Here is a 22,407-nt window from a genome sequence, read left to right as displayed (position 1 = left end):
TCATTCCCATTATACAGGCCCAACACACGCCAGGGACCAGGTGCAGGGGGAAAAGCAGTGGAGCCTTGCCCTTGCCAGGGGAAGTAACCACCTCGAGCAAGAGTGGGCAAGTTGCTTAACTTCTGTGGGTCCCAGTTTCCTTCCCATTCGGCGGCGAGGGAGCCCCACGGGCTTTGGCAGAAGCAGATCTAGGTTCGAATCCTAGCTCTGTGTGTGACCTTGAGCCAATCAGTTGGGGGAGGAAGGGTAGGGGAGATTTAGCCTCAGTTTCCCTCTCTTATAAAATGGCAAAAATATGCCTTTTCAGGGTTTTAAGAACACATGTAAATTGTTAAAGTACAGGACACGACATGATTCTATTCCCTTCTCCCAAAGTGAGGGTGATAACCGTGATCTGGGTAGCCGGGGGGCTTCTGGGCACGGAGCTGGGAGCCGGTCTAGTGTAGGAGCTGTGATCCACCCCTGGGAGCCCCCTCCCCTAAATGAAAAGCGAGTCTGGAGAAGCGCTGTCCTCTGCACACTAGCTGGGCTAACAGGTACCGTATAATGGACAGAGTGACTGCAGTCCAAGACCCTTTGCTCACTCTTAGCCAAACACGTTCCACTGCGCGGCAGGTAACCCTTGGGGCCTCTGCCTTCAAACCCTGGGGGAGAGACAGGTCCACCTCTCCTCCGCAGAGGGCCTGGGGACGGCCCCCAGACCCCCCTCCCGTCCCCGCACCCCAGCCCCCAGTCCCGCGCCCCCCCCCGCACCCCAGCCCCCAGTCCCGCCCCCCCCCCCCCCCCGCACCCCAGCCCAGCACGAGCCCTGCATTGGAAGAACTCCCACTCCGAGGGCCCCTCCACTTCCACGTACAGATCAGGAAGGAGGGGGGGGGGTGGCACTGGCTAAGGCTGGGCCACCGTGCAGCCCCCCCACCAGCCCCGGTGCGACAGCCCTCGCCCCCCCCACTCCCACTCCGGGAGCCCCTCCACTTCCTTCCACGTACAGATCGGGAAGGAAGGGGGGGTGCTCCGGCTCCGCCCCCCCCACGGCTGCCGCGGGATCGGAGATGGGGGGAGGCCCCCAGACCCCGCCCCTGCTCCCGCCCAGCTCCCCGCCCCCAGCCCCGCCGCGGCCCCGTGGACCCCGGCGGGCCCGGCTCCCGCCTTCCCACGTCCGCGTCCCGCCCTCGGTGGGGTCGTGGCGGCGGGGGGCGGGGCCGCGGGCCGGCCGCGTGCGTGGCAGGCTCTCCCTGCCCGGGAGGCGGGGTCGGCGCGGCGGAGGCCCCCTCCCCCTCAGCCCTCCCTCCTCCTCCCCTCTCCCTCCCCTCCGCCCCGCGGCCTCCTACCCCGCCCGCCGCCCGCGCTCCCCGCCGCTCCGACGCCCGCCGCCGCCGCCGCCGCCGCGCTCCCTCCACGCGTGCCCGTCGCCCAGCCCCGGGGGATCCCGAGCGAGAGCCCCGCGCCCCGCGCCGCTCGCCTCGGAGCCGCGGGCCCCGCCGCCGCCGCCCCCGCCGCCGCCGCCATGCCCTCGGCCAAACAAAGGGGCTCCAAGGGCGGCCACGGCGCCGCGAGCCCCTCGGAGAAGGGCGCCCACCCGTCGGGCGGCGCGGATGACGTGGCCAGGAAGCCGCCGCCGGCGCCGCAGCAGCCGCCGCCGCCCGCGCCGCACCCGCAGCAGCACCCGCAGACCCCGGCGCACGGCCGGGGCGGCCACCGCGGGGGCGCCCGCTCCGCCGCCGCGGCCGCCGCGTCCTCCGCCGGCCCGCGCCGCCTCGCCCGGGCGCTCCACCTCCTCTTCTACCTCGCCCCGGTGGCCGCCGTCGCCTTCTCCGGCTGGTGCGTCCACCACGTCCTGGACAAGGTCCAGCAGGTCCAGAGCAGCCACCAGGACTTCTCCCGGCAGCGGGAGGAGCTGAGCCAGGGCTTGCAGGGCGTCGAGCAGAAGGTGGGTGCCCCCCACCCCCGCACCCCCCTGTCCCGATCCCCTCCCCCCCTCCGCCACCGCCTCCCCACCTCCTCGTGTCCTCTCGGCTGTGGGCCCTGCCCAGGCCCGGTGGTCAGATCCTCTGCCTTTCCTTGGGGGGGGGGGGGTCCAGCCCGCCCCCCCCCCTCCCCACCGGCCCCTCGCTCCCCGAGCTGTCCCAGACCCTGTTTGTCAATGGCCGCGGAGAAGGGGCCCTGGGGATGGACCTCTGGTGGATGGCCAGGCCGTCCAGGGAGGGTGGGTCAAGGGCCTGTCACCGAACATTAGCAGTGACCTATAAGGAAGCCGGCAGGCCCTGGGGAGCTCATTCTTTTTGGATTAGGAACCGCTGAATGAGCAGAGTTGTCTGAAAAGGAGGTTGGAAGGGATGCCAGCGCATCCCGGGGCAAGGCCTGCACCTCCGCCCGGCGAGTGGGAGACTTCTCAGCCAGCTCTGACCAGCGCCTGAGAGCCAGGGGGAAGGAAAAGCTAATATTCTCAGTCATTTGCTAAGCTCAGATGAAATATTTCCTATCTTTAGGTCCCTCGGACCCTTTCCTAGCCCTTTGAAGTCGCCTACTTCAGTTTTGCTAGGAAGGAGAGACCAAAAATATTAGGTCACATATAGTACTGGTAGAGCCATTAATGGGGTTTGCAGAGCTCTCTCGTGTATTATCCAATCCCCAGAGCAATCCTGGAAAGGTAGGGAGGGTGGACAGACAGGCAGTTTTGACTCCATTTTCCAGACTAGAAAATTGAGATTTAGAGAGAGTCAGTGAATTACCAAAGGTCTCCCCCCTCCTCCCTCCCAGCTGATGTGTGGCGGATCGGATGAGAAAATCTGGGCCACTGCCTAGTCAGGGTGCCCCTGGGTCCTATTTCAGAGATGACTGGATCCCAACTCTCAAGATATAATTGTACAACCCTTGTGTAGTTTCACCAGACCAAGGGCAGCCCTTCCCTTCCCATTTCTTCCTCCATCCTCCACCCACGTCACCACTCAATGAAAGTCAGTTGGAGGACTGAAACAAAAAATCCCGCCACTTCTGAGCCCAGAACTGCTGTCTCCTTTTCCCAGCATGCTGCTGGTCTTGCCAAGTCTCTCTACTTGGGTTGAGTGTGCAGCATTAGGAATTTCCTCTTAAGACTGGTAGAGCAACCAGAATGAGTCAGCCTGCTTAAGTGCTGCAGGCCCAGGGAGGTGACTTCTCTAAGGGAATTCAGTAGGCAGAGTTGCTTTGCCTAGCACGAATGTCAAATCCTTCTTTAAAAAAAAAAAAAAGACATCCCACCGAAGTCTAATCACTAACCCACTTCCTCTCTTTCACCCACCTACTTTGCTAATCAATCATAATATTTATTGAAGGCTGTTAGTCATATGACTGCGTAGGCCCTGTGGAGCGTTTGGAGGAGCACAAGGACACATCATACTTGTGGAGCAGTATGTAAATAGGTGTAACACCCCTATGGTTGATGGAGATCCCGTGTTGATAAGGAATGTAAAAAACACACCAGGAGGGGTGAGATCTTTCACTGAGGGACCGAAGGTGGCTACCATGCCATGCAGAGTCACATTTAGGAAATTGTGAGAGAGGGAAGTTGGAAGTTGAGGTCTAGAATCTAAGTTGCAATTAGGTTTTGGCTCTGTACTTCTCCCTGTCTCTCTGTCAGCCCCTCCTTTTTGGCTCTTAGCAATTATTCAGTACAGCTGTGTGCAGATCACTTTGGTCTCTGGGGCTCAGTTTCCCATCCACACACAACAGAAAGGTGATAGCCATTTTTGTTGTTGTTGTTGTCAGTCCTGCAACTTGTACTCAGGACCTGGGCACTGTCCCTGAGCTTCTTTTGCTCAAGGCTAGAACTCTACTACTTGAGCCACAGCACCACTTCCAGCCTTTTCTGTGTATGTGGTACTGAGCAGTTGAACCCAGGGCTTCATGCGTGCTAGGCAAGCACTCTACCACTAAGCCACATTCCCAGACGATACCCAGAGTTTTGAGAATCATCATGGCTCTACAGTTGTTTAACTAGTGACCCTACCACCTTTCTTTTAATTAGTACAATCAAGCGATCAAATTCAGTGTCATATATTTATTGTGTGTTTCCTATGTGGCAGGCACTAGGCTAAGTACTTGAAAATGAATGCATCATCTCTTTTGACTCTGAGAAGAATTCTGAGACATTAAGTGCTCTTGCTAGCCCATTTCCCAGAGCAAGAATGTGAAGAGGCCATGGAACTGCATGGAGACACAGTAAGCCGCAGAGCTAGGACTCAAACTGAGGTGTAACTACTAGAACCCTCTTCACCACTTCGCTGTTTATTATTTCCCCCGGTACATTGTAGGTGTTCAATTAAATGTTTGATTTGGAGCCTCAGCCTGCCCAGAACAGGGTTAGGATCTGGCACAGTGTCTGGTCCCTTCTGCCTAGTCCAGATAGCCACTGTGTGAGTTATTTTGTATCAAGGAGCCAGTCATTCATGATTGGTTTGCTGACACCTAGGGTTGAACTCTGGCATAACTCTGAGATTTAGCTGGGGATGAGATTCTGTCCTTAGCAGTGTCTTATTCGTAATTAGTATTCACCGTGGGCTAGACATTCAATTAAGTGCTTCATAGCCTTGCTTGCACTTCTCCCAGGCATCCTCGGAGGCAGGTACCAGTGTGTGTGTTTGCACAGATGGGGCAGCTTAGGCTGGTAAGGGCAGTTTAATGAGAAGTGCTTATGTGGGAGAGTGACTTCTGTGGTTGTGTTTCTTCGTCTGCTAGTGCAGATGGGAGTCAGCCAGCCCCTCTTCTAGGTTCTCAGTGCACTTGGAACGTGCTTTTGTCTGATCATGTCAGAGCTTGTTAGGCAGACACAAGACAGCATGTCATGTGTAAATCTTCAGGTTCTGAAATCAGTATCTCCTGGGATTTTGAGGCTCTTCTCAAACAATTAAACTCTTTGTTTGTGCCAGTTCTGGGGCTTGAATTTAGGATCTGGGCACTGTCCCTTAGCTTTTTTTTTTTTTTTTTAAATTAAGGCTAATGCTCTACCACTTAAGCCACAGCTCCACTTCTGCCTTCTTGGTTAATTGGAGGTAAGAAGAGTCTCATGAACTTTCCTGCCTGAGTCGAATTACAGGTGTGAGCCACCAGTGCCTATTTTTTTCCTTTCTTGTCTTTTCTTTAAAAATAAACTAGTTAACACTTTGAATAGTTATTGGGGTTCCCCATTAAACTTCAGCCATCATGGGTACCCAGAGCACCCACCTACCACCCAGCCAGGCTCCTTGAGGACAGGGATCCTATTCTAGCCATAATTTTATCTCTAGCATCTCACCCAGCACTGTCCACATAGCAGGTATTGCACATATGTTGGGAGAATAGACATATCCCATACATACAGATTAATATGAGGTCTCTACCTATATTGATAAACAACTCACAACATCTTCACTGTATGTTTGCTTTTAAGAGCATGGGGGGGTGGGTTGGTTTGGTTCCATCTCTAATTTTGGATAGAATCACCTTCTAAACCATTTGTAATGTGTTAGCCCAGGTTAGGGGAAGGAGCTGGGGAAATGGACTGTCTTAGTCTTCATCATTTAAGTTTTGCTCTGAATTCTTTAGTTCATTGAAAGAGCACTGGTTGCTCACTTGCCATGTTACCAGGTACCAGGCTCACTCACTCTCACTTCTGTTTTGAGCACGATGCTACAACAGACTGATTTTGTAGTGTGGTTTTAGGAATCAGCTCTGCCTAGTACTTCTCAGAGTCCCTGTATGCCGCAGGTTGTGTTTAGTTGGGCAGTTTTCTACTATTCTGGAGTCCCTAACTACCTTAGGATAATCTATCTTAAAATCAGAGACTGAAGTAGATAGAAGGGACTTGAGTGTCCTGTTTGCTAGCAGATGAGGAACTGGATGCAGGGAGTGGAGGTGACTTCTTTGAGTTCACTGAGTGGTGGTTGGTTTGGCTAGAACTCTAGAGCCCAGGAGCCCTGTTTCACATTGTGTTTTATAGATTCTGCCCTTTGGCCTTGAGGCTAAGAATGGTGCTAGGTATCTCCAGGCTCCTGAGGTACTTCAGAATAACTACAAAACACTGAAACACCGAGAAAGACAGTAGTGGCCATGGGTTGAGCAGCCATTGTGTGTTAAGCAGTTATGCAGCTTACATATGTGAATTCACCTAATTCTCACAGTGACAGTCCTGTGAGTCCAGGTACTATTTTTGTTCCTTTCATGCAGTCGAACAAACCAAGGCTCTGTAACTTGCCCAAGATTGCCCCAGCCTGAAAGTATCAGAGCTAGGATTTGAGCCTAGGTAGTTGACTCCAGAGCCGATGTAATTCAAAAAAGCAAAGGATCTCAGATCATTGTTGTATTCCAGTTTAAACAAAAGAAGAGAGCAATAGAACAGACTCTTGTTTGAATAACTGTCGACATTTTAACTGTTTGATTCCATCCCTAGTCCTCCTCCCATTTTCCTGGCTGGATTTAGAGCAGTCTCACCCTGAACTATTCTGCATCTGTTGGGTGCTCACCTGGTCCTATTGGGTGCCTGTCTTGTTCTCTAGTTGCTCTTGAAAAGTGGCCCCAATCATCTGAGTAGAGCAGCCTGCCCTTACTGTGAAGACTGACTAGGGGCACGGAGGTCTAGAGATTCAGAACATGTTGGCAGCTCACTTCTAGGCCTGTGTTGCCCTGGCAGACCAGAGTCTTGTGGAATTGGGGTGGGTTGATAGGGAGGGGCAGGGAGCTAGTTTCTTTTCTTCCTTTCACTGTGTGTGTGTGTGTGTGTGTGTGTGTGTGTGTGTGTGTGTGTGTGTGTGTGTGTGTGTGTGTGTGTGTGTGTGTGTGTGTGTGTGTGTGTGTGTGTATCTGTATCTGTATCTATGTGTGTTTCTAGGATATGAAGGATATGAACTCGGCCTTGTTCTTGCTGGGCATGCTGCTCTCTATCACATGAGCTATACCCCTAGTCCTTTGTGCATTTGTTACTTTTTAGCTAGAGTTTCACACTTTTGCCCCAGGCTTAGACCACCATCCTTCTATTTTCACCTCCTGGATAACTGGTATTACAAGCACATATCATCATACCTGGCTTTTTCTTTGATCTCTGTACGCATTGCTGGTCCCTCCCCCCCACCCCCCCTTTGGGAGGTCATGAGGTTTGAACTCCCAGGGATCCATGCATGCGAGGCAAGGGATGTACTGCTTAAGTTGTACTTCTAGCCTTAGCTTGTTTTTTGAGATAGTGTCTCACTAACTACTGTGTGTCCCCCCCCTCCCCACTCCCTCCTGCCCCAGGCTGCCCTTCAACCACCATCTCTGCTTCTTTCATAGTTGGCATTAGAGGCATGCACCACCATGGTGAGCCTTGATTTTTTTTGGGGGGGGATTGTTGTTGTTGTTTTTTTTTTTTTAATGAAGATCTTATAATATTGTTCCACCTGGCCTCAAACTCAGGTTCTTCCCTTCTGAGTATCTGGGATTACAGGTGTGTGATACCATGTTTATTTCCTTTGACCAAACACAGCACCTGGCACCTGTCAAAGTTAATGATTCTTGTTCATCATTTAATAGTAGAACCTCCTCACTTCTCCCCCAAGTTGTCTTCCTAATGTTTGACTTGAACTGAATCTATGTAATATCTACACATTATATTTTATTGAAAATCCTTCTGGTCCTTTTTTTTTAAATCAGTTCCGAGATTGAATTTAAGACTTTGCACTTGCTCAGCTTATTTACTCAGCTGGTACTCTATTACTTGAGTTGTGCCTACAGTCCAACTTTTTGCTAGCTATTTTGGAGATGGAGTCTCTGGACTTTTCCCCCTTGACTGGCTTTCAATTTAAGTCTTGAAGTTCTCAGCCTCCTGAGTAGCTAGGAGTATGAGTCACTTGGTTTAAATTCCATTTAATTCATAATACTTTCCATCTTCCCCACTTTCTTTTTTTTTATTGTGAAAATACTGTACAGAGGGGTTACAATTACATGGGCAAGATAATGAGTACATTTCTTATCAAGCATTGTAGCCTCCTCCTTTGTTTCCCCTTCCCATCCTCCTCCCCCTCCCCCCCACCAAAGTTGTAAAGTTGGTTTTTCAACATAACGACTTGTACATCACATTGTTGCAATGGGTCCTCCTGTATCCCTGTTTTAACAATTTGTTTTTTCCCTTCCCCTCCACATATACCAACATCATATATAGTGAAAGCAGGGGTTATATCATGGGGGAGGGACATACAAAGCAACAAAGACATAATCTTATAAATATGGTAGAAACAGTCACATGAAAGATCTCTCTCTCTTTTTGTTTTTGTCAGTCGTGGGGCTTGAGCTCTAGGCCTGGGAGCTGTCCCTGAGCAATTCAGCTCAAGGCTCATGATGTACCACTTGAGCCATAGCGCAACTTCTAGTTTTCTGGTGTTTTTTTTTTTTTTATTGTGATTAAGTGATTACATAATTTCCCAAATTTCACAGTATTGTGGGATAGTGATGCTCTTTTAAAATCACAAACTCATTCTAACTTTCCTGGAGCAAATTGTCTATCACGGTCTATAACATATAGTGGTGTGCACATATACACCATACATGTGATCAGCAGCATGGGGTTATTTAGTAGTGGTTTGACCAGATGAGTGGGAGTTCTTTGTTTCTTAAGTCCTGTTAATTTTGTCGTATCACCTAACATTTTGGATTTAATATCCACTTATCAGGGAGACCATGTACCATTTGTCTCTTTGCTCTTGGCTTACCTCGCTCAACATGATTTCTTCTAGCTCCATCCATTTCTCTGCAAATGCCATTATTTTGTCATTTCTAATGGCTGCATAATATTCCATTGTGTATAGATACCACAATTTTTGGATCCATTCATCTGTGGTGGGGCATCTGGGTTGTTTCCATATCCTAGCTATTGTGAACAGTGCTGCAATAAACATGATTTATTGTATATTGGTTCCTGTTGTTCAGGGTAGATGCCTAGAAGTGGTATGACTGGGTCATAAGGGAGGTCAATATTTAGCTTTCTGAGGACCCTCCAGACTGCTTTATAAAGTGGTTGTATAAGTCTACATTCCCACCAGCAGTGTAATAGGGTTCCTCTTTCTCCGCATCCCCTCCAGCATTTGTCGTTGGCTGACTTGTGGATGTGGGACATTCTGACTGGGGTAAGGTGGTATCTCAGGGTTGTCTTTATTTGCATTTCCTTCACAACCAGGGATGGTGAACATTTTCTCATGTGTTTCTTTGCCATTTTTATTTCTTCATCTGAGAAGTCTCTCTTTAGTTCCCTTGCCCACTTAGTAATTGGTTTGTTAGGTTTGGGAGGGATTAGTTTCTTGAGTTCCCTATATATACTGGATCTTAACCCCTTGTCTGATATATTGCTGGTAAATATATTTTCCCAATTAGTTGGTTGTCTTTCTAGCTTGGTTGCGATAGCTTTAGCTGTGCAGAAGCTTTTTATTTTACATCTTCCCCACTTTCAAAATACCAGTTGCTGAATGTTGGCAAGAATCATTTCTCCTGTGACTTTTCCAGAATTGTGGGTTTGGCTGATCATTTCCCTGTGGCATCACAGCACGCTCCTGGCTTCCATGTTTTTCGGAAATGGTTGTGAGACCTCGAGACAGGGATACCCAGGTGGACTTTTCTTCCTTCTCCCCCTTAAAAGAAAATCTTTTCTTCAGTTAAGCATTGAAGCTAACACCATTGTCATGCCAGAATAAGATCTGGGTTCATCCTTTGTATACTCAATTAGACCAGCTCCTAGTAGTGCTCAGATCAATCTTGTTTTAGGACAGAATTTGTGTGCATTGAATGAGCATGTAACAGCAAGGAAGATTGCAGTGTGTTCACAGGGACGGAGAATGCTAGCGAGGATGCCACAGCTGGAACTGGTGAGCAGAGACCTGGACCCTTGTCTCTTAATTTCCAGCCTGGTGTTTCCACATGCCTCAGTTTCTTTCCTATGGAAATTTAGAAGACACAAGAACTAGAAATCCAGTCTGGATTGTCTTGGAGAGAAAGAAATTGAGAATTGATTGGTTCAAGCTAAAACGTGGAAGAATAGATTGCTTCAGATGAGCTATACCTGTCTCCAGTGGTTTGGATGATGTCTGGGGAACTGGATCCTGCCATCTCTCTGTTTCTCTCTGTGCTGCCTTGCTCTCTAGAAAAGTGAACACTCCTTGTGTGCTGGTCTGGGCTTCAGGTCTGTCTCTTCCTATAGTCAACAATTCCAGTGGGGGAAGTTCCTTCCCCTCTAGTCCTGACTTGCCTTCTCAGCCTGCTTGTCTTCTGTGGGCCCGTTCCTGGACTAGTCAAATGCAGACTGAGTAGGGAGTGGGGGAGTGGGGTAGGTGGAGCCCTTGGAGTGGGCCCTAGGGTTGGATTCTGGGTGGGGGGGGGAGGGGGGGAGGGGAGGGAAGCTATATCATGTAAAACTAAGGCTCTCTTCTCTGTGGCTCACATCTGGGTTTGGGTTACAGGTGCAGTCTCTGCAAGCCACGTTTGGGACCTTTGAGTCCATCTTGAGAAGCTCCCAGCATAAGCAGGACCTCACGGAGAAGGTGGTGAAGCAAGGAGAGAGTGAGATCAACCGCATCAGTGAAGTACTGCAGAAGCTGCAGAACGAGATCCTCAAAGACCTCTCGGACGGCATCCATGTGGTCAAAGATGCCCGCGAGCGGGACTTCACGTCCCTGGAAAACACGGTGGAAGAGCGGCTGACGGAGCTCACCAAGTCCATCAATGACAACATCGCCATCTTCACCGAAGTCCAGAAGAGGAGCCAGAAGGAAATTAATGACGTGAAGGCAAAGGTCGCCTCTCTAGAAGAATCCAAGGGGCACAAGCAGGAGCTGAAGGCCCTAAAGGAAGAGGTGGAGAAGATACAGACCTCTGTGAAGTCCAGGGACCGGGACATGGAGGCCCTGAGGAGCTCGCTGCAGACAATGGAGTCTGACATCTACACAGAGGTGCGGGAACTGGTGAGTCTCAAGCAGGAGCAGCAGGCATTCAAGGAGGTGGCGGACACAGAGCGTGCAGCCCTGCAGGCCCTTTCTGAGAAACTCCTCCAAGCTGAGGAGTCTACCTCCCGCCTCCCCCAGGAGATCAGGAGGCTGGAAGAAGAGCTACGCCAGCTGAAGGCCGAGGCTCAGAGGCCCCAGGAAGATGGTGATTTGCAAAGCTTCAATGCCTTAGATGCTCTCCAGAAGAAGAATCAGGGACTGGACTCCAGGCTCCAGAGTGTAGAGGACGGAGTCCATTCAGTTCAGGTGGCCTCTGCACGCCAGACCGAGAGCCTAGAATCACTCCTGTCTAAGAGCCAGGAGCACGAACAACGCCTGGCTATGCTCCAGGGACACCTAGAAGGCCTGGGGTCCTCCCCTGGGGCAGACAAGGACGCCCTGGCGGGCACGGTGCGGAGCCTGGGGGAGGCCCAGCTGGCCCTGTACAGTGACGTGGAGGACCTGAAGAGAAGCGTGGGCGAGCTACCCAGCACCATGGAGTCGCTGCAGAAAGTCCAGGAGCAGGTGCACACGCTGCTCGGCCAGGCCCAGGCCCAGGCCGCCCATCTGCCTCCTCAGGAGTTCCTGGACAAACTTGCTTCTCTAGACAACCTGAAATCCTCAGTGAGTCAAGTGGAGTCAGACTTGAAGATGCTCAGGACTGCCGTGGACAGTTTGGTCGCTTACTCAGTCAAAATTGAAACCAACGAGAACAATCTAGAGTCAGTCAAGGGTTTGCTAGATGACCTGAGGAATGATCTAGATCGGTTGTTTGTAAAAGTTGAAAAGATTCACGAGAAGATCTAAATGGACTGTGTGTGTGCAAGGCGCGTCCCATTTCTCATGACCAAAAAAAAAAAAAAAGTGATGGTTTCTTTCCACGTACCCTTTCCCGTTTCTTGTCTCCCCTTGAAGAACAAAAGACGCCATCTGAACACCAAGCCATTGTATTCTGTGCCTGGTTAATTTATTTGTAATTAACACACACACACACACACACACACACACACACACACACACACATACTTTGTTTCTTAAGGTCTCTGCTTCTGCTTTGGGTTGGTTTCCGAAGGCCCAGCCCTTTTTAGAAAGGATGTGTGTCCTGTCAGACGAATGACAGCAGCTTCAACTGGGCTTCATGGGAGCAGATGAACCTCAAAAACAAAAACCTGTTTGGCAGACAGATTTCAAGTTTAAAAAAAGAATAGGGGGCGCTTTTTTTTTTTCTAACCGTCTTTAAGGAAAATTGATTTTATGTATTTTTTTATATTCTTGGCAGAAGTTTTTATGAGATACCTTTCACTTGTTGTCTTCCACTTAAAACCGGTTCAAATTCATAGGTGTCAGCTCTGAATAGGGAAGGGGAAAGCTGCCTCCCCCTTAGCTTATTTTAAAAGAATCAGCTAGTGGGGGGTCACCCCCAAGATGTGACTTTCCCTCTCATCATCTTGTGATTTCAGAGGTGACTACACAAGAGTCCAGATGGCTGTGAATGGAAAGTACAGCACCCAGAGGCCCAGGACCTTTGCTGTTCTTGTCCTAGGTGTCCAGTCGGGGTCAGCTCTTAGGAGGCCTACCCAATGATACGTACGTTTAGTGTCCCAGGAAGGAGAACCTTTGGGCTTTTGAGAAATGGTTAAGAGCTGTCCATATAAGAATAGGGTGCCCTGCTTGGGAGTGTAGGCTGAATCTTTTAACTCTATGGAGTTGAAGGGGTCTGTTGGGGCCGGAGGGGTCTGTAGGCCCACCTATCTGTCAGTGAGGTCCCTTCCCTTTGAGCTGTATTGTTCTTTCATGGTCGTCTTGCCCTTCTAAGAAAAAGAAAAGAAAAAAAACCCATAAAAAACAAGAAAAAAAAGCCAAAAAAGAAAAAAAAAAAAGGTTTGTTTAGTTTACTGTGAACTGAACGGTATGGCTTATTTACAGTATTTTTAATTCTTAATAAACACTTGAGCTTTGTTACAACTTCCCAGAGTGATTACTTTTCTGTGAACTTGGTAATTAATCAGTAAGGGATGGATTTTATCAGTATGCAGTATCCCAGGCTCAGAAAAGGTTAAGTTTTCAATTTTAAGACTTCTGTTTTGTTAGTTTGCTTCTTTGTTTTGGTATGGGTCTAGGCCTTGAACTGAGGGCCTGGGTACTGTACTGTTCCTGAGCTGCTGCTGCTCAAGGCCAGTGCTCTACCATTTTGAGCCACAGTGCTATTTTCTAGCTTTTTAGCAGTTAAATGAAGATGAAAGTCTCACAGACTTCCCTACTCAGGCTGGCTTTGAACCGAAATCCTCAGATCTCAGTCTCCTGAGTAGCTCGGATTACAGGTGTGAGCCACAGGCACCTAGCAAGACTGTTTTCAATTGGAAAACTGGGATGGTCTTTCTCTTATGCCTGGGAATTATCTTGCTGGGCAGTTAGGTTCCTTAGGCTATTGCTCATTGCCAGCTCTTGTAGCTTGAGCAATTTTACCCTGTTGAAGTCTTCTGGGGAGAATGAAAAAGTTATACCTAGGCCCCAGCCTAAGGGGTTCATGTTGAGTTGGGGCTCATATTTGAAAGGTTCCCTAGCTGATTCTTAACTAGCAGTGGATGGAGACTGCCCAAGCAGCCCATCTTGGCCACCTTAGGCCCAATCATTCCCAGGACAACGTGTTTCCTTCACTTTCCTGGGCTACCACGGTCTCATAGCAGATGCTCTTCACTGAGTGCCAGTGCTACATGCTGCATAGGCCTCTGTTGATCCCTCTGGCATTCCCTGAAGTGGGCAGATCATTGCCTGGTCCACATGGGCAGCAGCAAGTGATCTCTTACTGGGATGCGGAAGGCTTTAATAGATTCCCATTTAAAATGGCGGCAAACCCCCACATCTCAGATAAATAGTCCACTGGAAATTCAAGTGCTGCAAGCAAAAGGGATGCATTGTGAATCCACCTCTTCCTGATGATGGAGTCGTTAAGAGGTAGGTCTAACCCCAATTACAATTCAGTCTTGTTGATGTACTGGTAATGGGATTTGAACTCTGGGCCTAGGTACTCTCCCTTAGCTGTTTTACCCAAGACTGGTGCTCTACCACATGTCACAGCTGTACTTCTGGCTTTTTGCTGGTTGGAGATAAGTCTCAGACTTTTCTGCCTGGGCCAGCCTCAAATCTTAAATAATTTATTTTTTACTTCCACTCTCTGGAATTCATTTCAATATTATTTTACAGGATCAGAGGCACATAACCATTGCACCCCTTTGTGCCCCTCTCCTGAGAGGATCCTCCTTTGGTCTTACTGTATGTGAATGTTTTGAAGGCTATGGATCTTGATCCTTGCATCTCAGCCTCCTGAGAGGCTAAGATTACAAGCATGAGCCACGAGCATGCTGCTGCTGTGAGCTCCTTTTAGTCATTCTTGAAACACATGCTTACTGGGCCATATTCAGATATTTTGCTGAACTTAAGTGAATTAAAGACTCTTAAGACATGCCCCTGAACTCAAAGGCCTACGGCTCAGTGTGGCAGTCCTGTAAGTTGGTAAGTGTCCCAAGGAGTTATAAATGCCACAGCCAGGAATCAGTATTGGCGGCTAGTTCTCTGAATAAAGAATAGGCCCACGTTATTGAAGATGTGGCGGAAGGATTAAAAGGTTGTGGTAGGGAAGCTGCTCCCTCGGTTACCACATGACCCAGGGCAAGTCACTGCATGGTGGTGAAGGAGATGGCGATGGTAGAGATGATTTCTTGGGATGGGTGTGGAGGTGGAATGAGGAGTGGAGAAGCTAGCTTAGCACATTGTGTAGCCAAAAGAATGTGCAGCCATAATAAGAATTGACCCACGCAGGCGCCACCATGCATGCCAGAGGGAAAAAGGTGGGAGCAGAAATCCCTTCTTGCTTTTCCATATCAAGGATCACTACGAGTAAATACATGGGATGCGTTTTTAACTTCAATATACATGAAGGAATGATGAAGTCATTGCTAGACTTTTTTTCTTGTCTGTGCGTTCCTATCGTTTACCGCCTGCATAATATTTCCCGATCTCGGGGCCTAGCTCACACCTCACCTGTGAGCTGCTGACACCTGAATGCCCTCCTCCCCAGCCATGTCCTTTTGGTTTCACAGTGTTTCCTATAAATGAAATCACACCACAGAAGACCTGTATCCCCTTTGAAAAATTAATGTCACAAAATTCATCCCCATTAAAGTGTACAATTGCCTTTATTTATGAAGACATTCCTATCTGGATGAATCTTGTCCTTGTCACCTGTAATGGGATGTTGGCACATAGCAGGTGTTCAAATAAGCAGCAGTTGTTTAAATTCATGTGGGCTTTTGACCTGGAAAATGCAGTGTCAGCGACTGTGAGAGAAGATGGGGTGGGAGATTTCCTCTTACCTCTCAGCCTGGGTTCAAGCAGGAGGAGCTAAAACTGCAGATGCAGGGCCGGGCCGAATTGCACTTCCCCCTCTCCTGGCTGTGTTTGGACAAGGATGGAGTCCACGGGTCGCTGTTTGTTACATTTGGGCCTCTGAGCAGCATCTGCTTCAGGGAGATGAGATGGAAGATGAGTCCCAGACAAATTGGGGACTCCGATCTGTGAATGCTACTGCAGAGTGATACACGCAGAGTTCAAGGTGCATCTATGACAACGGTGAGGTCCTAAGCATTTGTTGTTGCCTGTTCAGCCTCTAGCCTTGCTTTATTTGGTAACAATTTGTCCCATTTCTTCAGGAAATCATCCCTTCCCCACTGTCGTGCATTTGGCTTTGATGAGATTGACTTGGATGAGTGCATGGCCCTTATTGGGCCAATGAGAAATCTAGTTTGATCTGTTCAGGATGAACAAGGCTACCATCTGGTTCAATGATGACCAATGGAACTTTCTGGAAAGGAATGCCATCTGTCCACTGGAGATATTAAGTCCAGAGCTGTGAAGGGACTGCCAGCACTTATGCAGAGAAATCTCTGAGAATGAAGTCAGCATAGAAAAAAGCAGAACCAAGAGATGGCGAGAGACATGTTCTGATGACATAGTCTGAATACCTGAAACCACAAATTGCATAACTAAAAAATGCTAAGTGACACAGTTTAACAAAATGGATCCCAAGAAGCCCTGAAGTCAAGCTCTAATACCAGGAAGGAAGGAAGGAAGGAAGGGAGGGAGGGAGGGAGGGAGGGAAGGAAGGAAGGAAGGCAGGAAAAGAAAGGAAGGAAAAAAGGAAGGAAGAGCAAGGAAGAAAGAGGGAAAATTTTTTTTGTCGGTTGTGGGGCTTGAACTCAAGGCCTGGGTGCTGTCTCGAAGCCTCTTTGTGCTCAAGACTAGCACTCTACCATTTGAGCCACAGCACCACTTCCAATTTTTGAGTGTTTATTTGGAGATAAGAGTCTCACAGGCACTTTTCTGCCTGAGCTGGCTTCGAATTGCGAGCCTCAGATCTCAACCTCCTGATTGGCTAGGATTACAGGTGTGATCCACCAGTTCCCTGGTAGGGGGAAAATACGTTGAGAGAAGAAAAAAATAGGGAGAAAGCTGATCCTTAATACTTAAAATCGCATGGACCAGAAAACCAAAGATGAAGTTATATATTCGATGAGGTGCTGTGGCTTACATTTAATGCATTGCTTTACATAATCTGGACAGCTACATAGGCATGCCACAGGCCTTCTAAAGCCAACACTGAAAACCTGAGCCAACTGCTTAATTTTCCAGATGAGGAGGCTGAGCCTTTCAGAGCAGAACTTGTTCACCTAAACTCATCAACCCATTAGTTGGGGAGACAGAGACTCAGTCCTTCGCTTCTTCCTCATTATTTATTTGCCTCCACTCCAGCCTAACCAAAGATCCATATGCCTAGTAGCAAGAGAGCATCAGAGCCGCTGAGCGGCTGGAAACACATCCTCACTGGGACAGGGCATGTCACCTCGGCTCTTCCGTGCTGATTGAACATGTTTGTCTTGGATGCCCACCAGCAATACCTGTTGGGTAATGGGCTGGTCTGTATTTAAATACCTGGTAATGTTCTGTCGAAATATGTGTTACCCATTGGATGTAGCTTCCTGGTTGCTTGGCTGTGTGGTTTCACGGAGTTATTCTTAGAGACACAGAATCTAGGTCCTTTTTCCCATTTGCTGGAGTTATCCTGGTTGGCTTCCTCATGGGGTTGTCAAGTGGAAGGTCCTTGGAATCAGGAGCTGGTTCTGAGTCTGGTCCACTAGGCTATATTGCCTTAGATAATACACTTTTTTTTTTTTTTTTGCCTGTCCTGGGGCTTGAACTCAGGACCTAGGTGCTGTCCTTAAGCCTCTTTGTGCTCTAGGTGAGCACTCTACCAGTGAGCCACAGTGCTACTTCCAGCTTTTTCTGAGTAATTTATTGGAGATAAGAGTCCCATCAACTTTCCTGCCTGGGCTGGCTTTGAACTACAATCCTCACATCTCAGCCTCCTGAATAGCTAGGATGGTGGCATGAGCCACCAGCTTCTGGCTTGGATAATAACACTTCTTTCTGGGCCTGCATCAGTTTTCTCAATTGTAAAGCCATGCTCTCTGCCAGTTCCAATCTCACCTTGGCTTGTCATCTGCTATGATTTTTCTGTAGCTTCCTGTAGGTAGTAAGAGGCTTGGGAGGAAGGTAGATGGTCAACAAATCTTTAGGGAGTTGGAGTGGTCAACAAATCCCTGCGGGGGGTTGGGAGGGGGGAAACAGAGTGGCTTCTGCTTTAGCCAAGGGTTCATTCCTACAAGAAGCTGGCACACAGTAGGTTCTTGGTAAATAGTTTCTCACTTATTGGAGTACATTGGGGAATAGTTGGTTGGGATAACACCTTGAGGAACTTCATCTGAAGTCTCTTCGATTTCAGAAGATGCCTAATACAGTAGTGAAAGAAATCGAATGCAGTTCAAAGCCAAACTTATCAGCTGAGTATCTCAAAATCAGCCCTATGAATGGCTACAGAAACTCAGGCAGTTGAGGTGAGAATCTATCACCATCTAGTGTCTGAATTTGGAACTATGGCAGCCATAGCTTCATTTTCAACTCTTGTTCCAGAAAGAACTAGTTGTACCATTTGTATTCAAATGTCTTTTTTCTTTTCATGCGATTGTTTCTAACACATTTATAAGATTATTTCTTTGTTGCTTTGTAGTGCCTCCCCCACAGTATAACCCCTGCTTTCACTGTATTTCATGTCGGTATAATTTGTGGAGGGGAAGGGCAAAAACAAATTGTTTAAATAGGGATACAGGTGGACCCATTGCAACAATGAGATGTACAAGTAAACGAACTTTACAACTTTGGTGGGGGGGCAGGGAGGATTGGGGGGGCAGGGGGAGGATGGGAAGGGAGGGGAAGGGGAAACAAAGGAGGAAGCTACAATGCTTGATAAGAAATGTACTCATTATCTTGCCCATGTAATTGTAACCCTTCTGTACAGTATTTTCACAATTAAAAAAACAATACAAAAATCCCAGGAAAGCCCACTTTTAAAAAGATGTATGATCTTGGTGTAGTAGTGCATACCTGTAATTCCTAGCACTTGGAAGAGGCAGTGAGGAATGGAGTTATTTAAGGCCAGTCTGGGTTCCATAGTGAGATGCTGTCCCCCAAACAAACAGCAGAAAACTATGAATAGCCAAGCTCATGCCTGTCATCCTAGCTGCTCAGGAGACTGAGATCTGAGAATCATGGTTCTAAGCCAGCCCAGGCAGGAAAGTCCATGAGACTTGTATCTCCATTAACCACCAGAAAACCAGAAGTGGCACTGTGGCTCAAAGTGGTAGAGCGCTAGTCTTGAGTGAAAAAGCTCCGGGACAGCACCCAGGGCCTGAGCCCTGTGACCAAAGCAAACAAAAACGAAAGGCTAGGAATGTACTTTGCTGTGACATAAACATTTTTGTACTATGTGTACAGTCTCCCTAGTTGGCCCTTCTTTAATTTTTAAAAAATTATTATGAAGGTGATATACAGATGGGTTGCCATTTCATAAGTTAAGAGTACATTTCTTTCTTTCTTTCTTTCTTTTCTTGCCTTCTTTCTTCCTTCCTATCCTTCTTCCTTCTTTCCTTCCTTTTTTCTTTTCTTTCCTTCTTCCTTCCTTCCTTCCTTTATTTCTTTCTTTTTCCTTCCTTCATTCCTTCCTTTCTTTCTTTTTCCTTCCTTCCTTCCTTCTTTCTTTCTTTCTTTTCATTTTTGCAGAGCTGAGGACCAAACTCAGGGCCTTGCACTTGACAGACAAGTATTCTTCCACTGAGCTAAATCCCCAACCTCTAGTCAGCCCTTTTTGAAACTCCAATAATTATGAAAGCGTTTCATTCCTCTTAACTTTATCTGAGATATTTAGTCCTAAGGACCTGTATTCTTCGTGTGTCCAACTAGCACAGAAGGACAGGCAACAGCTCTGAAATCAGGTAAGTCAAATGTTGGGTGCTTTGCTAATATAATAATAATACTACCCATAACTGTGAATCTGTGTTTTCATGTCACATCTTAGATTGAAGACATGAGTTATCTCATGTCATCCTGGTGATTGTCCCAGGCAATAAGAAGGTTGTCTCTGATTAGCTGACCAGTCATTACAATGGACTCAGCTCCATTCATTTTTCCTGAGATTATTTAGCATGAAGCAGAAGCAAGATTTAGACTCCGCCCTGTTCTCTATCCATTACACCACTGAGATAAAGCCACACAGGACTCATCCATGACAAGCCAGCCAAATGGGCCACTCCCCTCTGTTTTTCAATCCATGCAGATCTCTTGTCAGAGATCTAAAAGACATTTAGAATTTTGATCCTTGTAGTGTCTGAGATGAATAGATGGAAATTGTTACTCTGGGAAATGGAAAGCTTGAGCTCTTTGTGGATCTCCTTTAAGGCCTGTGATGTCATGGCTTTGTAGAGCAAACATCTCTTTACATTGTGGGATATGGTTTCTCCTGCCAAGAACAGAGTCTTCTAGGCAAGAAGTAAAGCAGGGAACTCCTCACCTCAGCACAACCCTGGCGAGGTAAGAAAGGGTGGGGTAGAGAGTGAGATACTAAAGGAAAGACCCATCCTTAGAGAGAACTCTAGAGACCCTCTGCAGTCAAAGTCTGTACCTTCAAAGGTGTCAGTAGACCAGAAAAGTCCACTAGAATCTAGTCCTGAAAATCAGATGCCTCTGAGAGGCAATTTCCCTTTACTGCCAGCAGAGGGCAGTGTAGTGCAGAGGACAAGGTGAGACCAGGTGCCCAGTCAAGGTTCAAGATTATGCTGTCTGGCAGGGCAATGGTGGCTCTCACCTGTAATCCTAGCTACAAAGGAGGCTGAGATCTGTGAGGATCAGGTTCGAAGCTAGCCCTGGCAGGAAAGCCTGTGAGACTTTATTCTCCACTTAGCCACTAGAAAACCAGAAGTGGAGCTCAAAGTGGTAGAGTACTAGCGTTGAACACAAAAGCTTAGGGCTTAGGGATGGCTCCCAGGCCCTGAGTTCAAGCCTCATGACTGATCAAAGTGACAGGAATAATAAGGACTCAGTTTACCTCCTGTCTGCAAGGTCTTGCACTCTCTAGGCAGGTGCTCTACCACTTGAGCCACACACCCTCCAGTTTTTGCTTTGGTTATTTTTTGAGATAGGGTCATATGCTTATGTCCAGGATTCCATTTTATTCTTCCAGCACAGATGGATGATAGGTACATACCACATCCAGCAGACTGATTGAGATGTGTGGTGGTGGTGGTATCTCACTAACATTTTTGCCTAGAGTGGCCTCTACCTCTGCCCCCCAAGTAGCTGGGATTACAGGCATGAGCCCCTGTGCACAGTCCTGGTTTTCTTACTGTCTTGGCTGCTCCCCCATTGGGATCCATGCAGGTTTTCTCCACCAGACCCATGGGCTGGGCTGTCCTCCCTCTTCCCTCTGAACAAGCTCCCAATGAGCTCATGGTTTATTTCTCTGAAATCTTTTTCTCCAATGAAACATACGGAGCAAAGAGCTTTTCCATCCAGAGTTTCTAACACCAGAAGTAACTCTTAAACCAAGTCCTACTGGTAAGTATTTTCCTGAGACAATTTCTTGGTCTTTAAGACCATGATTCCTGTACCAACTATCATGGTCTCTAGCCTGGACTCACAGTTACTTCCTAACAGGTGACCTTCTCCAAGGGTAGCAGGTGCGCAGACACCTGAGTGACGGACTGACAGCACTTTGTGTAGAAGCAAAATGTCGACTCACAATAGCACAAAATGAAGGGTGACATAGAAAGATGCTGTTGTAAGATTCTTATGTAATATATGAGGTAGTACATATATTACATTATAATATATAATATGCACATCATGTGGGTTATAATAGCATTATTTAATATTATAGTATATTATAATAATATAGTGTATTGTATATACTACATAATAATACATTATATATTATAATATTTATATATACTATACTATAATAATAAAGTGCACATAGTAATACACTATATTACTATATAATATATCTTTATATTATACCTGTATATACCTATATATGCAATATGTAGGTATATACCTTTATAATATCTATTATATAGAGCTATTATACATCAATTATATATTATATAATAGTATATTCGATATATTGTCAAATATATGAGGTAGCTCATATATTGTTATATATTTAAAAGTAGGCTATGTTATATATTTAAAGGTAGGCTAATCATCCATCAAACAAAGAGTTATGTATTGTAGTTCATTAGCAAACAGAGGAGGTGAAATGGGAAGGGACAGAAAATAGGGGATTCCAAAAGCATAGGAGGAAATTGAAGAGTGAAGAATATGATCGTTAGATTATTGTGATGCACACTTTGAATATACACCCTTTACTGTGTTCCAATAATACTTCAATCACACTCCTAAAAAAGAGCTCTCTCACAGTAGAGTTATGGATCACTGATTTTCTTATTATCCTTTTATCTATGTTTTTCAGGGTTAAAGAGAAAGCAAAAGCTTCCAAGCTGTTATTTTTTTTTTTCATTTTTGTTTCGTTTCATTCATTTATTTATTTTTACAAAGACTGCCTATTTGTCCAGCACTTCGTTTTCCTTTCCTTTCCCTCTTCTTATGGAAAATTCCATTTGCATTCATACCTTTTCCTTCCCCAACTCTATCCACCCAGTTCATTTCTCCACCATGTTCCTTTCCTGCATCTCTCCCTGGCTTCTAGTCACTCACAGCTTAGCTGAAGTTTGAAATTCCTTCTTATGTGTAGGCTGAGCACTTTCCTAGGGGTGATGCGGTGAGCATTTCCATTCTGCACAGTTGGGTTGGGTTGTTATGCCCTTGGCCTTTGCCCTCCAGGCCACCATTCCCCTGGAGTTCCACCTGCGGCAGGCCCTGCAAGAAGCAGGAGACTAAGGAGAAGCTCCTGCCTGTCTGGAGCCCAGAGGTTCTCCATGGAGCCCTGGGGGCTGACTCCCTCCTCCCTGTACATCTCAATGGTCCTAGACAAGAGATGGCTTCA

The 22,407-nt window shown here is 47.4% G+C and overlaps 1 protein-coding gene across 1 annotated transcript; it reads left to right on the top strand.

The window, feature by feature from the left end:
• Positions 1-1,502: 1,502 nt before the first annotated feature.
• Positions 1,503-12,920, top strand: Ckap4 (cytoskeleton associated protein 4). Its single transcript, XM_042693128.1, has 2 exons — positions 1,503-1,930; positions 10,434-12,920. Exons 1-2 carry the CDS (start codon positions 1,508-1,510, stop codon positions 11,760-11,762), a joined length of 1,752 nt encoding a protein of 583 aa, XP_042549062.1. The 5' UTR covers positions 1,503-1,507; the 3' UTR covers positions 11,763-12,920.
• Positions 12,921-22,407: the final 9,487 nt, after the last annotated feature.

Source organism: Dipodomys spectabilis, unplaced genomic scaffold (assembly GCF_019054845.1).
Source record: "Dipodomys spectabilis isolate Male_0828 unplaced genomic scaffold, ASM1905484v1 ptg000163l, whole genome shotgun sequence".
NCBI lineage: Eukaryota > Metazoa > Chordata > Mammalia > Rodentia > Heteromyidae > Dipodomys > Dipodomys spectabilis.
Note: the sequence above shows the minus strand (reverse complement) of the source record. Positions and strands in the feature narration are given on the sequence as shown.